At 38.5% G+C, this 19,005-nt stretch overlaps 1 protein-coding gene across 4 annotated transcripts in view; it reads left to right on the plus strand.

The window, feature by feature from the left end:
• The window catches only part of LOC106082180 (peroxidase), a 135,254-nt gene that overhangs the window by 109,227 nt on the left and 7,022 nt on the right, over positions 1-19,005 (plus strand). For all 4 annotated transcript variants that reach the window (XM_059362553.1, XM_013244543.2, XM_013244544.2 and 1 more), the window contains one exon: positions 15,154-15,338. In XM_059362553.1, coding sequence (XP_059218536.1) covers positions 15,154-15,338 — 185 coding nt within the window. The remainder of the gene's footprint in view (positions 1-15,153; positions 15,339-19,005) is intronic.

Below are 19,005 nucleotides of genomic sequence, written 5' to 3' on the forward strand. Positions count from 1 at the left end.
TTCTATTTCATGCACAACCTCGTGCAGGGCAGTCTTATAACCCTTATAGGTCTGTAGGCCTTTTGTGTTGCATAACTTGCCTTCCCGGGCTTAGGTATAAATACCACCCACCCAACCTCCTGCCAGGATGTCGTATTATATACATTCCATCAGGTCCGGGTGACTTAAATGGTTCGAAGCTCCTCAGGGATTTCTTCACTATAAATTCCTTAATTATAAACCTTCGATCAACATCATTATTCCATCAGGTCCGGGTGACTTAAATGGTTCGAAGCTCCTCAGGGATTTCTTCACTATAAATTCCTTAATTATAAACCTTCGATCAACATCATTATTCCAAGATTCCGGTGTCCTGTCATCGAAAGCCTTTATATGTCCTCCGTTGTCTCTGCTCTCACTTCCATGTCGTCTACTCACGTTTCAGTTTGGACATGGGTTTTTGAGAGAAAGTTTTTTATCTTGGCGGCGTCATTAACTCTATCGACCTGTTCGCAGAAAAGCTTCCAGGTGGCACGTTTTGCCGCTCTGGTAATCTTATTGTATTCCTTGTGCCCAATAAACTTCCGCTTTTTTAAGATGTGCTCTGTTCAAAAGTCTGCGGACCTTTTCGGTCATCCAGGGTTTTTCTTGGGCTGATTTCTTTTCCCGAAGAGGACAACTATCTTCGAAGGACCCCATCAGTGCAGTCGTACTGCACTGGTGGAGTCCTTCCTGTTGCCATTTTCGTCAATCTCTTCTATGCTTGGACAATCTAAATTATCTTTCCCAAGTCTTCTTCTGAGTAGTCTTCCGAATTTTGTCCAGTTGGTTTTCATCTTATTCCGGAAGCTCACCGGATTCGGCGACGGCCTTGCTATTCTATACCTAATGCAGCGATGGTCAGAAAAAAAGGGTATTCCATGGAGACCCCCGAATCCTGAACCTCATCGGTTAGATTTTCCGAACATATCGTCACATCTAATACCGCCTCCCTAATTCTATTAACAAAGGTGTAGAGGTGTTACCAATATTAGGTGTTATTAGATCGCTAGTATTCAAGAACTCTGCCAGGGTTGGCCCCGGTTATAAGTGTTGGTACTACCCTACGAAGTGTGGTGAGAGTTCGCAGCGCACCCTATTAGTAGCTCGTTTCCTTTCTGTTTTGCTTTCTCACCCGCCGTTGCAGCTCCGTCGTGGGTGGCGGTATCGGAGAGTCAAAAGGCAGATAAAGTGATGCTAGGTATGCCCCACCGTCTCCCTGTCTCACACTGTTGCATCCGACGTTGAAAACTCTGAAGAAACTATATAATTCAAGTTTTTATGACAAATAACGCCCGCCAGCTCACTTAACTTCCTTGGTCTTCAAAATTTGGCATATTAACGAATGCCATTCGTTAAAACACTTCCAACATCAAGTTGACCTATACTCTGTAAATTCGTCATTGAAGGTCCCATGTTCTTTGTTTTAAGTTCAGTACTGTTTAGTTTTCCATCAATCTAAATAGTCACTCGAAAGGTTAAGATAATCTGCATCTATATGAAGAAATAAAACATAAAAGCCAAAGCGTGTCTTCAGCTGCAGACCATCGTTGAGTGTCAGCTTAACAGAGTCATTAAATGTCGCCGACAACCATGATACGTCAACACATTCTGCATCAATTAAATCTACATCAAAATTGCGCGCTTGGTTTATGTTCGAAAGTCAGTTTTTTCAATACATTGGAGCAAAATCTTCACGTCCACTATGAACGAACATTCATTATTTTGTCATTTTTTCGAGACTGGTTATAATTTTTACAAAACAATGCAATGTCGAGTTTTTGTAAAGCTCACTTTGGTAATCCTAAAAACCGTAAAGAATTAAAGCCATTATAGAGTTTTAGCGAAAAAAAAAAAAATACGCAGCGTTCATATAGACAATCGCTTAAGTGCATATATATTGCAGTTTGTTGCTGTTGTTACTTACATACTATGTTGCATGTGTTGCAGCTTTGTGTTGTTTTAATTTATTTGGTGCAAAAATGGCTATAAACTGCCATCGACCTGATCACCACGCTTCCAAGTTGATGTTGAGATAGATATTAAGAAGTTTAACTCTAGTCAACATGCAGTTAGCCAGCACGTTAACCACCAAATCATAAGACCCAACAACAACCGACCACCAGTGTGGGGCATTGTGTCATATGAATGGGTACATAAATTTGGTGTCATTGTTTTCGTGTCAATGGATATGGATGCAAATACGAGGGAGGTTTTGAACAGGATTTCGTAGCAGTTCCTAGAGTTGTTTTCTAACAATTTTATACTTTATCCCGTTTGTTTTTGGTAAATTTCGGTTTAATATTAGTAGGCATACGGAAAAGTCACTGATGGTAATATCGGGATGGGTGACGATAAACGAGTTGTAAATGAACTCAAGGAATCTGGAACTGATTCTTTGCACGTGCAGATATATTGTACCGGAATTTAGACTCCGATCTTTAATTAGGGAGACACTCTATCCATCGAATAACGTCCAATGAAAGGGGTATATTAAAGAAATAAACTAAAGAAATCTGGGTGAATTTCACTCTTTCAAGAAGATCTTCAGTAGGAAGTAAGAGTTCGGACAAGAATAATTTACAATTTGTAGGATTACCAAAGTGAGCTTCTGGGTGATTTTCACTCTTTCAAGAAGATCTTCAGTAGGAAGTAAAAAGTTCGGGCAAGAATAATTTACAGTTTTTGGGATTACCAAAGTGAGGTTTACAAAAACCGACATTGCAATGTTTTGCAAATATTTTATCAGTGTCGTAAAAATGACAAAACAATGTATTTTCATTCATATAAGACCAGTGCTGACATATGGGGCAGTGATATGTTGTAAGGCTGTGGAAGACTTGTCTTCGAAAAAATCAAAAGACTACTCTGTTCGCAAATCACTGAATCGCTGAGACTCAATTGGCATTATTAACTGGTTTGGTAGCCATTTTAAATATACAGCTTATCGAGGTCTTACATACATCCTAAACTGTGAGGCCACAATTGCCCTTATGATGAGGGAACTCCGCATTGTGGAGGAGAGCAGGAAAGTCCACAGTATTCTTTTGAGTATGATAGTACACAGCATAAAATACCAATCCATTTCAGGTCTTACATACATCCTGAACTGTGAGGCTACACTTGCCCTTATAATGGGGGAAATCCGCATGGTGGAGGAGGGTGGGAAAGTCCACAGTATTCTTTTGAATACGATAGTACAGAGCCAAAAATACCAATCCATCGCAGGAAATGAAAACGAATTCCCAACAGGGAATATTGTGCTGCGGATGCTGATCGAGGATGAGAGACATAGGACCTTGAGACCTTGATATTTATGGATGGTTCCCAAAATGGAGTTGATAAAGGTATTAGACTGTAATATACTTTCTATCGGCATGTCGTGCACAGTCTTTTGAATAGAGGTTTCAGCCATAACGATTACTAAAATCCAATATGTGGGGATGGAACACTCCTTCCTAAGCATCTATATGGAAAGTAACAGCGCTCAAGATTTTGAATTTTAGACTGTGAAGACAAAATGCCCGATTGAATTTAGAGTATGTTTGAATTAACCCCAAGAACATGACCTAACGCTAAGTTGGGTACTTTCAAATGGCAAGCGAAATGAATATGATAAGAAGGGCTTGATCTTGTCGAACTACTTAACCTAGTAGATAGGATTGCCAGTGCGGAAGCGTGGTCGAGGTAGGAGTATTGACATAAATGTTGTATTTCCAAACCTCCTTGATTGGATGTCAAATGGAAAAGAAAGAATTAACTACTGACTATCAGAATTCAGTGTACTCTAAAAGCAGTCATAGCTGAGTATAAAATTTGAGGTCATATTTTATAGTCGGCGTTGACAAATTTTTTCACAGCTTGTGACTCTGTAATTGCATTCTTTCTTCTGTCAGTTATCAGCTGTTACTTTTAGCTTGCTTTAGACAAAAAGTGTAAAAAAGTATATTTGATTAAAGTTCATTCTAAGTTTTATTAAAAATGCATTTACTTTCTTTTAAAAAATCTGCAATTACTTTTTGGGCAACCCAATATGATAATTAAGCTTTGAGAATATTTTCAATAAAAATCAAATTTTGAGAACGTTGTCTATTAAAATCAAAACTTGAGGACATATTCCATGAAAATCAAACTTTGGCGATATTTTCTATGAAAATCAAAATTTTGAAGAAATTTTTTATAAAAATCTTATTTTGAGGACATTTTGAGAACGTTGTCTATTAAAATCAAAACTTGAAGACATATTCCATGAAAATCAAACTTTGAGGATATTTTATATGAAAATCAAAATTTTGAGGACATATTCTATGAAAACCAAATTTTGAGGACATTTTCTGTGACAATGAAATTTCGAGGATAGTTTTATGAAAATGAGGATTTGAGGATTTTTTCTATAAAAATCCAAATTTGATAAAATATTCATTCATATTCAGAACATTTTCTGTCACAATGAAATTTTATAGGACAGTCGTATGAAAATCAAACTGAGGATATTTTCTAGAAAAATCAAAACTTTATGACATATTCTGAGAACATTTTCGGAAAAAATTGAATTTTGAGGTAATTTTCTATTAAAACCAAGTTTGCTTATGACTTCTCATGAAAATCAAATTTCTGGACATTTTCCATGAAAATCAAAATTTTTGGACGCTTTCTATGAAATTCAAATTTTAAGGACATTTTGTGTGAACATCAATCTTAGAGGAAAAATCGATGCGAATGAAAATTTCGAAGAGTTTTTCTATAAAAAAAATTCATAATGTATTCCCTCTGAAATACTATGTAATTTTCAAATATCTGCGAAACTTTCCCAAAAAATATTAAATTTTGAAAAATTTGTTTGTAAAAATTTAACAGCAAAAATAATCTATTACAAAACAAATTCCGAAAAAAATCATATTTTACAAATTCTACGAAATAAATAAAGTTTAATTTGTCTAAAAAATTAAAGTTTCCACAAAAATTTCTGTCAAAATTTTTACACATACTAAAATCTCATCAGCTATTTGGGACCATGCTGCGTATGATAACTTTAATACTAAATTTTTGTATTAATAGAACGTATACGCTATGATGAACTTACTTAAGTACAATTATCCTTCAACATAGAATGGAGGTATACTAAGTGTTTCATTCCATTAGTAACACTTCCAAATATTTATCTGAAAAAAGGCCCCTGGTGGCCTCCTTCCGCATGAGGAAACCACAATAGCGTTTAAACGAATAGACCAACTCGCTAGAAATTCTGAACAAATACTTCTTATTAATGTAAGTCGTTTTATATTTTGGTATTAACCAATCTCTCGATTGAAGCAGAGCTAAACTTTGGCACAGTGGGTTGTGTTAGGTGCTTTGACATCCTTGCCATATACGATGCACATCGAACCATATTTGGATATATTGAGGCAAACTTCTCACATATCAATGAGTGCTGTCCGATTCATGTTTATATTCAATTATAAGGGACTTTCCTTTTACAATCGAGTCCGAACGGCGCACAGTGGGAAAAAATCGAAAAAAAAACTAGTAAAAAAGTTGGCGTGTGAGAACGGGTAGAGTTAGAGCTGACATGTTAGTGTGATCGTGTGCAAAATTTCAAGGCCCTGGTTTGTCTGGGCCCCTAATTTGTAAGGAGTGCCGCATTGCGTCACCTTTTTTGGCAGAAGTTTTTGAATGGCTCTTATGCATGGCATAGTACCTCAAAAATGTAGCTAGCATTAGGTGGGGATAACAATCCGCTGAAAATTTTTCATATTCTCAACAGTGTTCGGATTCTTCAGATCACCTAGGAGGGGATAGCCACCGCTGAAAGTTCTTCTTATGTTCTTGGCGGGTCTCGAACCCAGGTGAACAGAATCGTGCTAAACTCTGCGCCACGGAGGTCTTTGGATATAGCTACCGATCTCCCAATTTAAGGTCATCGGCCTGTAAAAGGCAAACTTTTTAGCCGATTTCGTTGGAATTTGACGAAATGAGTTGCCTTGGACAATTCTTTACCCGTGTCGTGGATATAGCCCCATATAGACTAATCTCCCGATTAGGATTATTGAGCTCATAATAGGCGTATTTTTGATCCGTTTCTTTAATTACAACAGTGAGTAGTATTGGACCCCCCGACATCCGTGCCCAACATGGCCCAAATTGGTCATTATTTGAATATATCCATGTAGACCGTCGCCTCATGTATGGTCTTACACCCATTAAAGTCGCATTTACTTCCCGATTTAATAAAATTTGGAAAAGGAAGTTGTGCCAGACACTTTAACATGATTAACTGACCATTTTTGTAAATGGTTCTGAGATCTTGTACCTTTAAAATACGATTGCGCTGAAATTTGGTACAGCAAGCTGTATAAGAATTCTCTTTATCCGTGCCGAATATGATATGATGAAATTGGAGCATGATGTGTTACACATATAGCTGTAAATAAGCCAGTCGACTGAATGAACTTTTTGTATTCATAATTAGTGCATTTCTAATCAGATTTGGATGAAATGTAGCTAAGATATATGTCCGTGCTGGTTGGTATGAAGGCCACCATAGCGCGAGGTTGGCTTGTCCGCCTATGACGCCGGAAACCTGGGTTCATTCTTTCAGAAAGCATTTTCAGCGGTGGTTATTCCCTCCCAGTGCTGGCTACATATGTGAGATACTATGCCATGCACAAACTTCTCCCCAAAGAGGTGTCGCACTGTAGCACGCCTTTTGGACTCGGCTATAAAAAGGATTCCCTTATCATGGAGCTCAAACTTGAATCGGACAGCACTCATTCATATATGAGAAGTTATTGTCCGATTTCACCGAAATTTGAGTGAGTTGTGTTAGGCCCTTTGACATCCCTCTTCAATGTGGCCCAGACGGGTCCAGATTTGGATATAGCTGCCACACAGACAGATCTCTTGATTAAAAGTCTTGGCCCCATGACAATCGCATTCATGATCCGATTTCGCTGAAATTTGACACAGTGATTTATGTTAGGCTATTCGATATCCGTGTCGTATATAGCTTTGGATATAGGTACCAAAAAGACCAATATTTTGTTCTAAAAAATTTAACAACGATTTGTAGTTATTAGACCACTCAATGTGCCGAATTTGGTCCAAATCAGATCATATTTCGATTTAGCTGCTGTGGGGGCATAAATTATGCATTTTTCACCGGATTATGACGACAGTTGATTTACTTATATACCCGAGGTGGGGGTATCCAAAGTTCGGCCCGGCCAAACTTACGCCTTTTTACTTGTAAAGTACTTTGTGTGTATGTCAATAGTGGCATGGGGCGGATTAATAGGTTAAAAAGAGGCACCCTCTTTTCAACCTAACCTAAACTAAACTAAGAGAACTGAATCCAGGAAGATTGAAATCTTTTGTTCTGTCATCAAAGTGGTACGAGCGGGTACAGTGATCAATTTGTGAAGCATTATTTTATTTATTTTTCTATCATCAAAGTCGTACAAGAGAGTACATTGGCGAATTGTGCTGCACTCAGTTGCGTCGCCGGCTCATCTACCTAGATCGAAGAGAGAACGGCTATTGAGGTATCACAATGGGTCATAATAGGCCCCGTTGAGTACATAGATATTTAATGTCTGGTATCATCCTCATCTGACCTAACCTAGTCGCTTGAAATTTTGCCTAAATGGAATGTTCATGTGCAAATTTGTACATTTTTTATGTTGGTATCCATAGTTCGGTCCGTCCTAACTTAATGCATTTTTTACTTGTTTTTATTTTTCATTTCATATCTTCTAATACTTGCATATGCTTTCAGTCGCCCCCTATAATTCTGCTACATTTACCATCCTTACCATACCATATTTTCCAATTCCACAGATATATATCAATAACATTGGGCCATACAACTCTATGGTTCAAAAGACAGACATCTATTCTAGTTCAACATATGCCGCGACCACAAAATATTGTTGAAAACCAATATAAAGTGTAGCAAAACGTTGTGGTACTTCATGATGCCAACGTGGCGAAGCAACCAAATGGCAAATTCTCATGATATAATAGGCTATCTTACTTACAGATCAATTGAATTGCAATTCAATGAAACTCTCCATTGACTGGACTGGATAGTGGTGAAGCAAACACATACAACATGTGGATAAAACCCCAAGGAAAAATCTGAACTTAGAAAAAACTCTATGAAAGCTATGCGGTTTTTTGTTTGTTTTTTTTTATAGTCGTGCATTCTTATGGAGGACGAATCTTTGGGAAACTGGAGCAAAATGCTTCAAGTGTTACTGGTAGCCATCTCAGCTATTATATCAAATCTATAAGCAGGTGTTCATACCTCATGGCTATTTATTAGACAGTTAAACATATGCATACTTAACTACACACATAATGGATGGTTTGAGAGCACTGCCTTAATGTACTAGTCACCCCAAGTTGGTGCACATAATCTCTGGCCTCTCTTTACTTCTGTCAAGCAACATAAGTTTATGTTGGCCAACATTGGACATTGAAGTTTATCAATGGCTTAACATCAACATCTAGCATCTAACATCGCAATATAACAGTTTAGACTTAGTTAGCAAAGTTGAACCAAGTACGACAATACACTCAGAAAAATAACTTAAGTAAAACTTTAAATACATACATAAATGGTGGAGGATTTAAAAAAATTAACAGTTGTTTGTTTGTATGTTCCGCATGGACCCTCCAATAGCTTATCCGAAGAACATAGAGGTTTAAATACTACGTATGATTCAAGTATAAAATTAACTTCCTTTTTATCAACTCACGACTTTCTGATAGATCAATTAGATTATAAAATTTGATGAATTCAAGGAAGAGGCGGCCAATTTGCATAATTGGTGGAACTCTAAGATACAACGCACAAAAGAAATATACAACTGCTCAGTAACTATTGGATCTGAGAATTCTTTACTCCAACGTTTAATAAAGCCTAAGATTTTATATGCCTTGTTAGTAATTACAGAAATGTGATCGCGGAAGTCTAACCGGTGATCCAAAAGGATCATAAGATCGTTCATGATGAGACAGATTCAATTAAGCGGCCCTTAAAATAAATAATAACATTTTGTATACTTCTTTAGTCTAAACAAGTAAAAGCGCGCTATGGTCGCCTGGGCCGAATTTTATATACCCTCCACCATAGATCGCATTTGTCGAGTTCTTTTCCTGATATCTGTTTTAGGCAAACAAAGGATAAAATAAAATATAATATTGGAGCTATATCAAGTTATGGTCGCCCTTTAGGGGCTCAAAAACTGAAATAGGGAGACCGGTTTATATGGGAGCTGTATCAGGCTATAGACCGATTCAGGCCTTATGTGACACGTATGTTGAAGGTCATGGAAGAAGCCGTTGTACAAAATTTCAGCCAAAGAGGTTATAATTACGCCCAGTGGAGGCTCAAGAAGTCAAGATCCCAAATCGGTTTGTATGGCAGCTTTATCAGGTTATGGCTCGATTTGAATCATATTTGGCGCAGTTGAGAGAAGTCAAAAACAAAAAACGTCATGCGAAGTTTCAGCCAAATCGGATTAGAATTGCCCCCTATATTGGGTGAATAAGTCAAGATTCAAGATCGGTTTATATGGCAGCTATATCAGATAATGGACCGATTTAAACCATACTTAGCACAGTGATTGGAAGTCATAACTTAACCCGCAGAGCAAAAATTCAGTCAAATCGGATAGGAATTGCGCCTTCCAGGCGCTCAAGAAGTCAAGACCCCAGATAGGTTTATATGACAGCTATATGAGGTTATGAACCGATTTCAACCATACTCAACACAGTTGTTGGAAGTGATAATAAAACACATCATGCAAAATTGAGCTCTCTAGAGGCTCTAGAAGTCAAGATCCAAGATCGGTTTATATGGCGGCCAATTTACAATCCCAACCGACCTACACTAATAAGAAGTGTTTGTGCAAAATTTCAAGCGGCTAGCTTTACTTCTTCGAAAGTTACCGTGCTTTCGACAGACAGGCGGACGGCCGGATATGGCTAGATCGGCTTAAAATGTCATGACGATCAAGAATATATATACTTTATGGGGTCTTAGACAAATATTGCGAGGAGTTACAAACAGAATGATGAAATTAGTATATCCCCGTCCTATGGTGGGGGGTATAAAAAGGTCATATGCTTACATTTTTTAATGTTTAGTTACAGTAGATTATTTTTGCACCAGTCAAAAAAACTTATGATCAGATTACAGTAAACTTTGATACGTCTCGAGATTATACGACAGAAATATTTTGATATGGTCCGCATACATAAGTACTTTAGAGTGGCTTACTACATTTGGCAAGTTATTAATGAACAGAGTAAAAAGTATAGGACCGAGATGGCTCCCTTATGGAACGCCAGAACTCACATTAGTTGTATTAGACACTGCATTACCAAATTTCACCATTTTTGATCTGCCGAAAAGGTACGACTTTATCCAATTTAATAACAAAAGATCGAACCCCATGTAATGCAATTTGGTTAATTACAATCTATGATTTATCTTATCGAATGCCTTACTAAAATCAGTATAAATACAGTCTGTCTGGTATTTCTTTCTAAATCCATCGTTAACAACCGTAGTGAGCTCTAAAATATTCGTTAATGTCGAGCGATGTTTTCGAAAACCAAGCTGGCATTTTGATAAAATACCTCCCGATACCTCTATAATTGGAAACGTCCGTTCTCTAAGCCGTCTTAAATAAAGGAACAATGTAAGACTCCTTCCGCATTTCAGGAAAACACCCAGAATATAAAGATTTGTTGAAGAGTAAAGAAAGAGGAAGAGCAAGATTTTCCGCACACTGTTTCAGTATGCATGCTGGGATTCCATCTGGCCTAGGAGCTGTCATACTTTTGAGGCATCTTAAGTTTTCCAACACAGTTGAAGCATCAAAACTATGGACATCTATATGTTTAGATGAGAATTCAGAAATCGGGTAGGGATATTTAAAAGTATCCTCGAGCGATTTGGTGGAATAAGTGGTTCTAAAAAATTATGCAAAGATATTTAAGATTCCAATATCATCATCAACAGCAATTTGTCCAAACTGCAAACTCTTTGGGAAACCATTACGTTGACGTTTATTGTTAATAAAACCTTTAAAGGATTTAGGATTCGACATCATCTCATTCTTCATCTTTGTTATGTACTTGCCATACAGTTGTTTATTCATAATCGTGTATTTCGACCTTGCTACTGAATAATTCATATAATAAAAATGAGAATCAATTTTCTATAGAGTTTATTCTTTCTGGAGAATAAAGGAGTATTCCACGGAGGACCATCATTTGTAAGGGGTATTCTCTTTGGAACAGTTTCTGATACATAGTATCTTAGAGTACTATAGAACATTTGTAGCATTTTATCTAAAGAATTCATTGAATGGAGAGTATTCCACTCCATTGAACTCAGAAGTGAATTCAATTTAACGTAATCTGTCTTTTCTGAATATTACTTTGATGAAACTGAGTTTCTTCATTTTTCGATATCTGAATTGTATTTTACCCTCTCTCTTACAATTATTATATCTATATAGTCCAATTGGGACAAGAGCTCTAACCTAACCCATATCAAGATTTGGGTTAGGTGACAGAGGAAATCCGTTACTAATCCACTTCGCCAATTTGTAGCCCATGGTTCAACCTCCAAACTGATACTCCCAGCCTTTTTAAGGATTTTACAGTGATTACCACATAGAAACAAACAAAAGGAGGGCATTTGCAATACCTGTATATTGACATCTTTCTTTAAGTGTATTTACTATTTCCTTTTTGCATGATCACAGTCCAAACTATGCCGGCTGTTGTCACATCGTTATTCTAAGCATGGTAATGGACTTACTTAGCGTTGGGGCATTTGTGCTCGTATAAACTGCAATTGATCTCCATTGAAATATGTTGAATTCTTAGCGCATTTCATGCTAGTGCTATACCATATCAGGCAAATGTCTTTATCCATATATAAAAAAAACTAAAACTTTTATATAAGCAAACACTGTATAAAAAGCTGCCACATGGCTAGATAGAAAAAAACGTTAAATTTCCTTTCGTTTGAATGTACAATTCTTCTAAATTGGATTGATTGTATTGTATAATGTTATGTTGTTGTTTTTCTTATAAACATGAAAGTGTCAATGTTTATGGAGAATGCCGGCCACCAACAGACCAAGATAATAGAAACTTTTGTTTTTTTTTATGTTTTTGAAGCAATAAAATTAGCTTAAATAGTTACGGTTTTTTTTAATGCATGAAGCTAAATATTTTGCTTCGTCAACAACTATGGATAACAACTTTCAAAACAATTATCCTAAATTGAGTAATTTATAAAATTTTTTGTTTATTTTGAATTGCTGGGAGACAAATTTTTGATATTTATAGCAATGAGGTGCGATATTTGGCGCGAAGTCCTTATAATTAATCTTGTGTATCACAAATAAGGTAGGACAAAAGTCGAGTGCAACTTCGTAAAATTTGAATGAAAATGGAAGTTACAAAAGCCGATAAAATGCCCAATAAAATAAAGCTATATTTAACCAAAATTTTAGAGGTTTACCCCTTCTATATGTTAATAATTTTTTTATTTTCCTACATTTTTATACCCACAAGCAGAGAGTGTATACAAATCTCGTTATTCCGAAATAACGATATGCGATCCGAAGTTAGATTGGGTTAGGTTGAAGTGCACGCGACTAGCAACCTCCGTTATTTGCCGCTTCGGAGACCTAAGGTCCATTGTGTTCATGCTAGAAGAAAATAAAAGAGACGAAGAAGAAGAAGGAAAAATATAAATAAAAATAAAACACAGAACGATACCAGACAGAAAAACGAAACTAATGCATAAGACAAGAAGAAAACAAGTAAAAGCGTGCTAAGTTTGACCGGACCGAATCTAAAGAATCCACCACCATGGATTCTGCTACAATATGGGAGCTGTATCTAGTTATAGACCGAATTGGATCGTACTTGGCGCAGTTGTTGCGACATAACATAACAGAACACCATGTAGAAAAGTTCAGCCAAATTGGATGAAAATTGCAGCTTCCAAGGGCTGAAGAAGTCAAATCGGTAGATCTCGGTGGGATCTGTATCCGGTTATATACAAATTTAAACCTTACTTGGCACAGTTGTTGGAAGTCAAGATAGAACACTATATGCAAAATTTCGGCCAAATCGGACAAAAATCGCGGCTTCCAGGCGCTCAGGAACTCAAATCGGGAGATCGGTTTTTATAGGAGCTATATCAGGTTATATACCGATTTGGACTTTACTTGGCACAGTTGTTAGAAGTCGTAAGAGAACATTGCAAATTGCAATTTTTTGCCTATGAACATTCCACTAAGGAACCGGGGGAAGCTTCTCACATATCATTGAGTGCAGTCCGATTCAAGTTTTAAGCTCAATGACAGGGGGCCTCCTTTTTATAGCCGAGTCCGAACGGCGTGCCGCAGTGCGACTCCTCTTTGGAGAGAAGTTTTACATGGCATAGTACCTCACAAATGTTGCCAGCATTAGGAGGGGAAAACCACCGCTGAAAATTTTTTCCGATGGTCTCGCCAGGATTCGAACTCAGGCGTTCAGCGTCATAGTCGGACATGCTAACCTCTGCGCTACAGTGGCCTCCATTATATATACAAAATTTAAGCCAAATCGAATGAAAATTGAGGCTTCCAGGGGCTCAAGAAGTTAAATCGTGAGATCGGTTTATATGGGAGCTATATCCAAATCTCAACCGATGTGGTCCATTTGCAATCCTCAACGATCCACATTAATATTGACTATCTGTGCAAAATTTCAAGCGGGTAGCTTTAGGCGTTCGAGCACTAAACGTCATCTCGTCTCTGCTGTGCCTCCTTAACTCTTTCAGCAACCATCTTCCTTTTCCTAGGTGCGATTCCCAAAACCACGATCCAACTTTGTTTCCCTCCGTCAGATACTGTCTGGACTCTCCGAAGCGGGAGAGCTGACTCGGTCTTCCTAGAGTACTTGAAATCGGGGAACACTTTTAGGGAGGTTTCCCGAAGAGCACTTCGGAAGATCTGGTCCTTTTATTAGCTTCCGCTAAAGTGGAATGTTTCTTGTATGCCTAGGAACATCCTGAACCTTAGCTAGATTCCTTCATTCTGCCCCTGTTACCTTTTTCAATTTTGTTGTAAGCTTGGCGATGTCTTCGCTTACTTCCTCTATCATCCTGATGACCTCTTCTTTCGCGTTGGCTGTGATGGCGGTATTGTTGACATTATCGTTGACTCGGTCGGAAACAATACCTGTGTTTTCCGTCCCACAGCCATTTGTTATTTTGACGATTGGTTCAGCGCTTGAAGCATTACTCTCGACAAGTGCCAAGGCACCTTCACCTGCAGAGTGAAGCCATCATTGCTGGATCTCGACGATTCGTAACTCAATTTCGGTCCACGGGGAATACAAGACTCCTTAAGGAGGTATCTGCGACACTACATCTACGCTAAATAAAGCCCTAGATGAGGTGGAGTGTCCCTCTCGCCCCTCCGCCATCTAGGGAAGCGACCATTCGGAGATTGACCACTCCCGCGGAAAAAGTCATTAAAAAAATGTGTTAAATGCCATCCATGGTGTAGGGTATATAAGATTCGGGGTTGGAATTGTAAATGGGCTAAATCAGACCATATAAACCGATCCTAAATCTTGAATTCTTGAGCTACTAGAGGTCACAATTCTTGTCCAATTTGTCTGAAATTGTGCATGACGTGTGTTTTAATGACTTCCAACAACTGTGATAAGTATGGTCAAAATCGATTGCTATAGCTCCCATATGAACCGATCTTGGATCTTGACTTCTTGGGCCGCTAGAGGGCGCAATTCTTATCCGATTTGGTTAAAATTTTGTACAACGAATCGGCACAAATAGGGTCCGAATCGGCCCATAAACTGATATAGTTCCAATAGCATTGCAATTTTTAACCATTTAACTTTATATGCCTATAAAGAGATACCAAGCAAAGAACTTGACAAATGCCATCCATGCTGGAAGTTATATAAGATTCAACCCAGTCGATCTTTTGATTTTCTTTCATTTGTTTTTTTTATTTGATTTTCTTTCATTTGTTTTATTTAAAATTTCGTTTTACTAATTGTTTATCTCTATTTTTCTTACAATTACAGATGATTTGGAGAAATGGATTGTGTTTTCTTTTGGTACTAATTGGCCAGGCTTTGAGTATAAAGGTTTCCAATACTGCCTATCACATACTACATAATGAACATGCCGTGGATGCCTTTCCCGGACACAGATATGATCATGGTGGATCAGCTTTTCCCACGGGTCCAGTGGCATTGCCATTAGTCAGGTAAAAACTTTCACAAAATGGAAAAAAATATTTACAGCTTAAACTGTGGTTTTTATACCCAACGCCATTACTGTGGTACTGAGTATCATAACTTAGTGAATTTATTTGCAACACCCAAAAGGAAGAGAGATAGACCCATTGATAAACATACCGATCGACTCAGAATCACTTTCTGATTTGATTAAGCTATGTCCGTCTGTCCATGTTAATTTGTGTACAAAGTACATGTAGCAATTTTCATCAGATCGTCTTCAAATTTGGCACAAGCATTTTCTTGGGCCTATAGACAAAGCCTATTAAAATTGGAAAAAATCGGTTCAGATTTGGATATAGCTCCCATATATATGTTCGTCCGACTTGGACTAAAATTGCAATTATATCGTCATTTGTCCGATTCTTACGAAATTTTGCACGATGGATTCTCTTATAAGTTTAGACGTTCAGACTTCTATATACCTCTCATATATATGTTCGGCCGATTTGAACCCTCCCCATATCCCCATTTTCAACAACGCCAGATCTCGGAGATGGTTGCACCGATTTAAGCGAAATTTTTCATGCCACCTTATGGCCTTATGGACCCCAAAAACACGAAATTTGTATAAAATTTTAAGGTCAAATAACCTGGGGGGACGCGCCATCCCAAAACCCACCCGAACGGACATGTTTACCGATTGGGACAATATGGGTTTCAAATGAAAGGTATCAAATGAAAGAATCTTCCCCATATCCCCATTTTCAACAAGTAAGAAGGCGTTAAGTTCGGCCGGGCCGAACTTTGGATACCCACCACCTCGGGTATATATGTGAACCACATTTCGTCAAAATCCAGTGAAAAATTCATACCTTATGCCCCATAGCAGCTCTATAGATATCATCCGATTTAGACCAAATGCTTATAAGTACAAGTCATTGTTCAACCGAGAGATAGGTCTATATGGCAGCTATATCCAAATCTGGACCGATCTGAGCCAAATTGAAGACAAATATCGAAGGGCCCAACACAAGTCATTGTCCCAAATTTCAGCGACATCGGACAATAAATGCGCTTTTTATGGGCCCAAAACCTTAAATCGAGAGATCGGTCTATATGGCAGCTATATCCTAATCTGAACCGATCAGAGCCAAATAGAAAAAAGATGTCGAAGGGCCTAAAGCAAATCACTGTCCCAAATTTCAGCAAAATCGGATAATAAATGTGGCTTTTATGGGCCTAAGACCATAAATCGGAGGATCGGTCTATATGGCGGCTATATCCAAATTTGGACCGATCTGGGCCAAATTGACGAAGGATGTCGAAGGGCTCAACGTAACTCACTGTCTCAAATTTCAGCAAAATCGGATAATAAATGTGGCTTTTATGGGCCTAAGACCATAAATCGGAGGATCGGTCTATATGGCAGCTATATCCAAATTTGGACCGATCTGGGCCAAATTGAAGAAACATGTCGAGTGGCGTAACGCATCCCACTGTCCCAAATTTCAGCAAAATCGGATAATAAATGTGGCTTTTATGGGCCTAAGACCATAAATCGGAGGATCGGTCTATATGGCAGCTATATCCAAATTTGACCCGATCTGGGCCAAATTGACCAAGGATGTCGAAGGGCTCAACCCAACTCACTGTCCCAAAATTCAGCAAAATCGGATAATAAATGTGGCTTTTATGGACCTAAGACCATAAATCGGAGGATCGGTCTATATGGCAGCTATATCCAAATCTGCACCGATCTGGGCCAAATTGACGAAGAATGTTGAAGGGCCTAACACAACTCACTGTGCCAAATTTCATCCAAATCGGATATAAAATGTGGCTTTTATGGGCCTAAGACCCTAAATCTGAGGATCGGTCTACATGGCAGCTATATCCAAATCTGGACCGATCTGAGCCAAATTGACGAAGGATGTCGAAAGGCTCAAAGCAACTCACTGCCCCAAATTTCAGCAAAGTCGGATAATAAATGTGGCTTTTATGGGCCTAAGACCCTAAATCGGCGGATCGGTCTATATGGGGGCTATATCAAGATATAGTCCGATATAGCCCATCTTCGAACTTAACCTGCTTATAGACAAAAAAAGAATCTGTGCAAAATTTCAGCTCAATATCTCAATTTTTAAAGACTGTAGCGTGATTTCAACAGACAGACGGACAGACGGACAGACGGACAGACGGACAGACGGACGGACATGTCTAGATCGTCTTAGATTTTTACGCTGATCAAGAATATATATACTTTATAGGGTCGGAAATGGATATTTCGATGTGTTGCAAACGGAATGACAAAATGAATATACCCCCATCCTTCGGTGGTGGGTATAAAAATGAATATACCCCCATCCTTCGGTGGTGGGTATAAAAACGCCTGATCTCGGAGATGGTTGCACCGATTTAAGCGAAATTTTTCATGCCACCTTATGGCCCTAGGGGCCCCAAAACACGAAATTTTTATAAAATTTTGGGGTCAAATAACCTGGGGGGACGCCCCATCCCAAAACCCACCCGAACGGACATGTTTACCGATTGGGACAATACGGGTATCAAATGAAAGGTATTAAGGAGTAGAGTGCGAACTTGACATTAAAATGTCACCCCTGGCGTCGGGGGGTCCCCCACCCCCAAAAACACCAGCAAACAGGACACTTACCGCTTTGGGCAATATGGGTATCAAATGAAATATATTTAAAAGTAGAGTAAAAAACTAAGATAAAAATGTACTCCTTGGTGTCTGAGGGGCCTACCCACCCGCCCAAACCCTCCCAGCAGAACATATTTACCGATTGATACAATATAGATATCTGGAGGCCACCGTAGCGCAGAGGTAAGCCTATGACGCTGAACGACTGGGTTCGAATCCCGGCGAGACCATCAGAAAAATTTTCAGCGGTGGTTTTCCCTTCCCCTGGCAACATTTGTGAGGTACTATGCCATGTAAAACGTCTCTCCAAAGAGGAGTCGCACTGCGGCACGCCGTTCGGACTCGGCTTTAAAAAGAAGGTCCCTTATCACTGAGCTTAAACTTGAATCGGACTGCACTCATTGATATGTGAGAAGTTTGCCCCTGTTCCTCAGTGGAATGTTCCTAGGCAAAATTTGCATTTGAAATTTTACAATATGGATATCAAATTAAAGGTACATAAAAATAGAGTAAAAAAGCTGATATAGCAATTTATTCCTTGGTGTCTGGAGCGCCCCCTACCACCAAACCCCCTCAATAGGACTTATTTACCGATTAGAACAGTAGGGGTATCAAATGAAAGGGGTTTGGAAGTTGAGTACACATATGTTATAAGCATTTGCTCCAAATTGTCTACGGGGCATCCTCAATCCCTAAAACCCTCAAATCGGGCATGAATGTCCAACGTCACAAAATGGGTATCAAATGAAAGGTTCTTGGGAGTTGACTACGAATCTGATATACACATTTGGGATAGACTCTGGGAGAGGGTCTCGGTCCGGCCCACCCTCTAAATACCTTTCAATAGGATGTTTAGTTCGATCGGGATAATATGGAAATTAAAAGAAGGTCTATAACAGAGTTCGAATCTAATGTTGATATAGTATATGCCGTTCAACAGGACATGTATATCGCGACAATAAAGGACTCAAAAAAATTCTCGTTTGGGTCTTAGTGTCGGGGGATCGCATCACCCTACATACCCCTCAAAC

Source organism: Stomoxys calcitrans, chromosome 2 (genome assembly GCF_963082655.1).
Source record: "Stomoxys calcitrans chromosome 2, idStoCalc2.1, whole genome shotgun sequence".
In the NCBI taxonomy this organism is placed as follows: Eukaryota; Metazoa; Arthropoda; class Insecta; order Diptera; family Muscidae; genus Stomoxys; species Stomoxys calcitrans.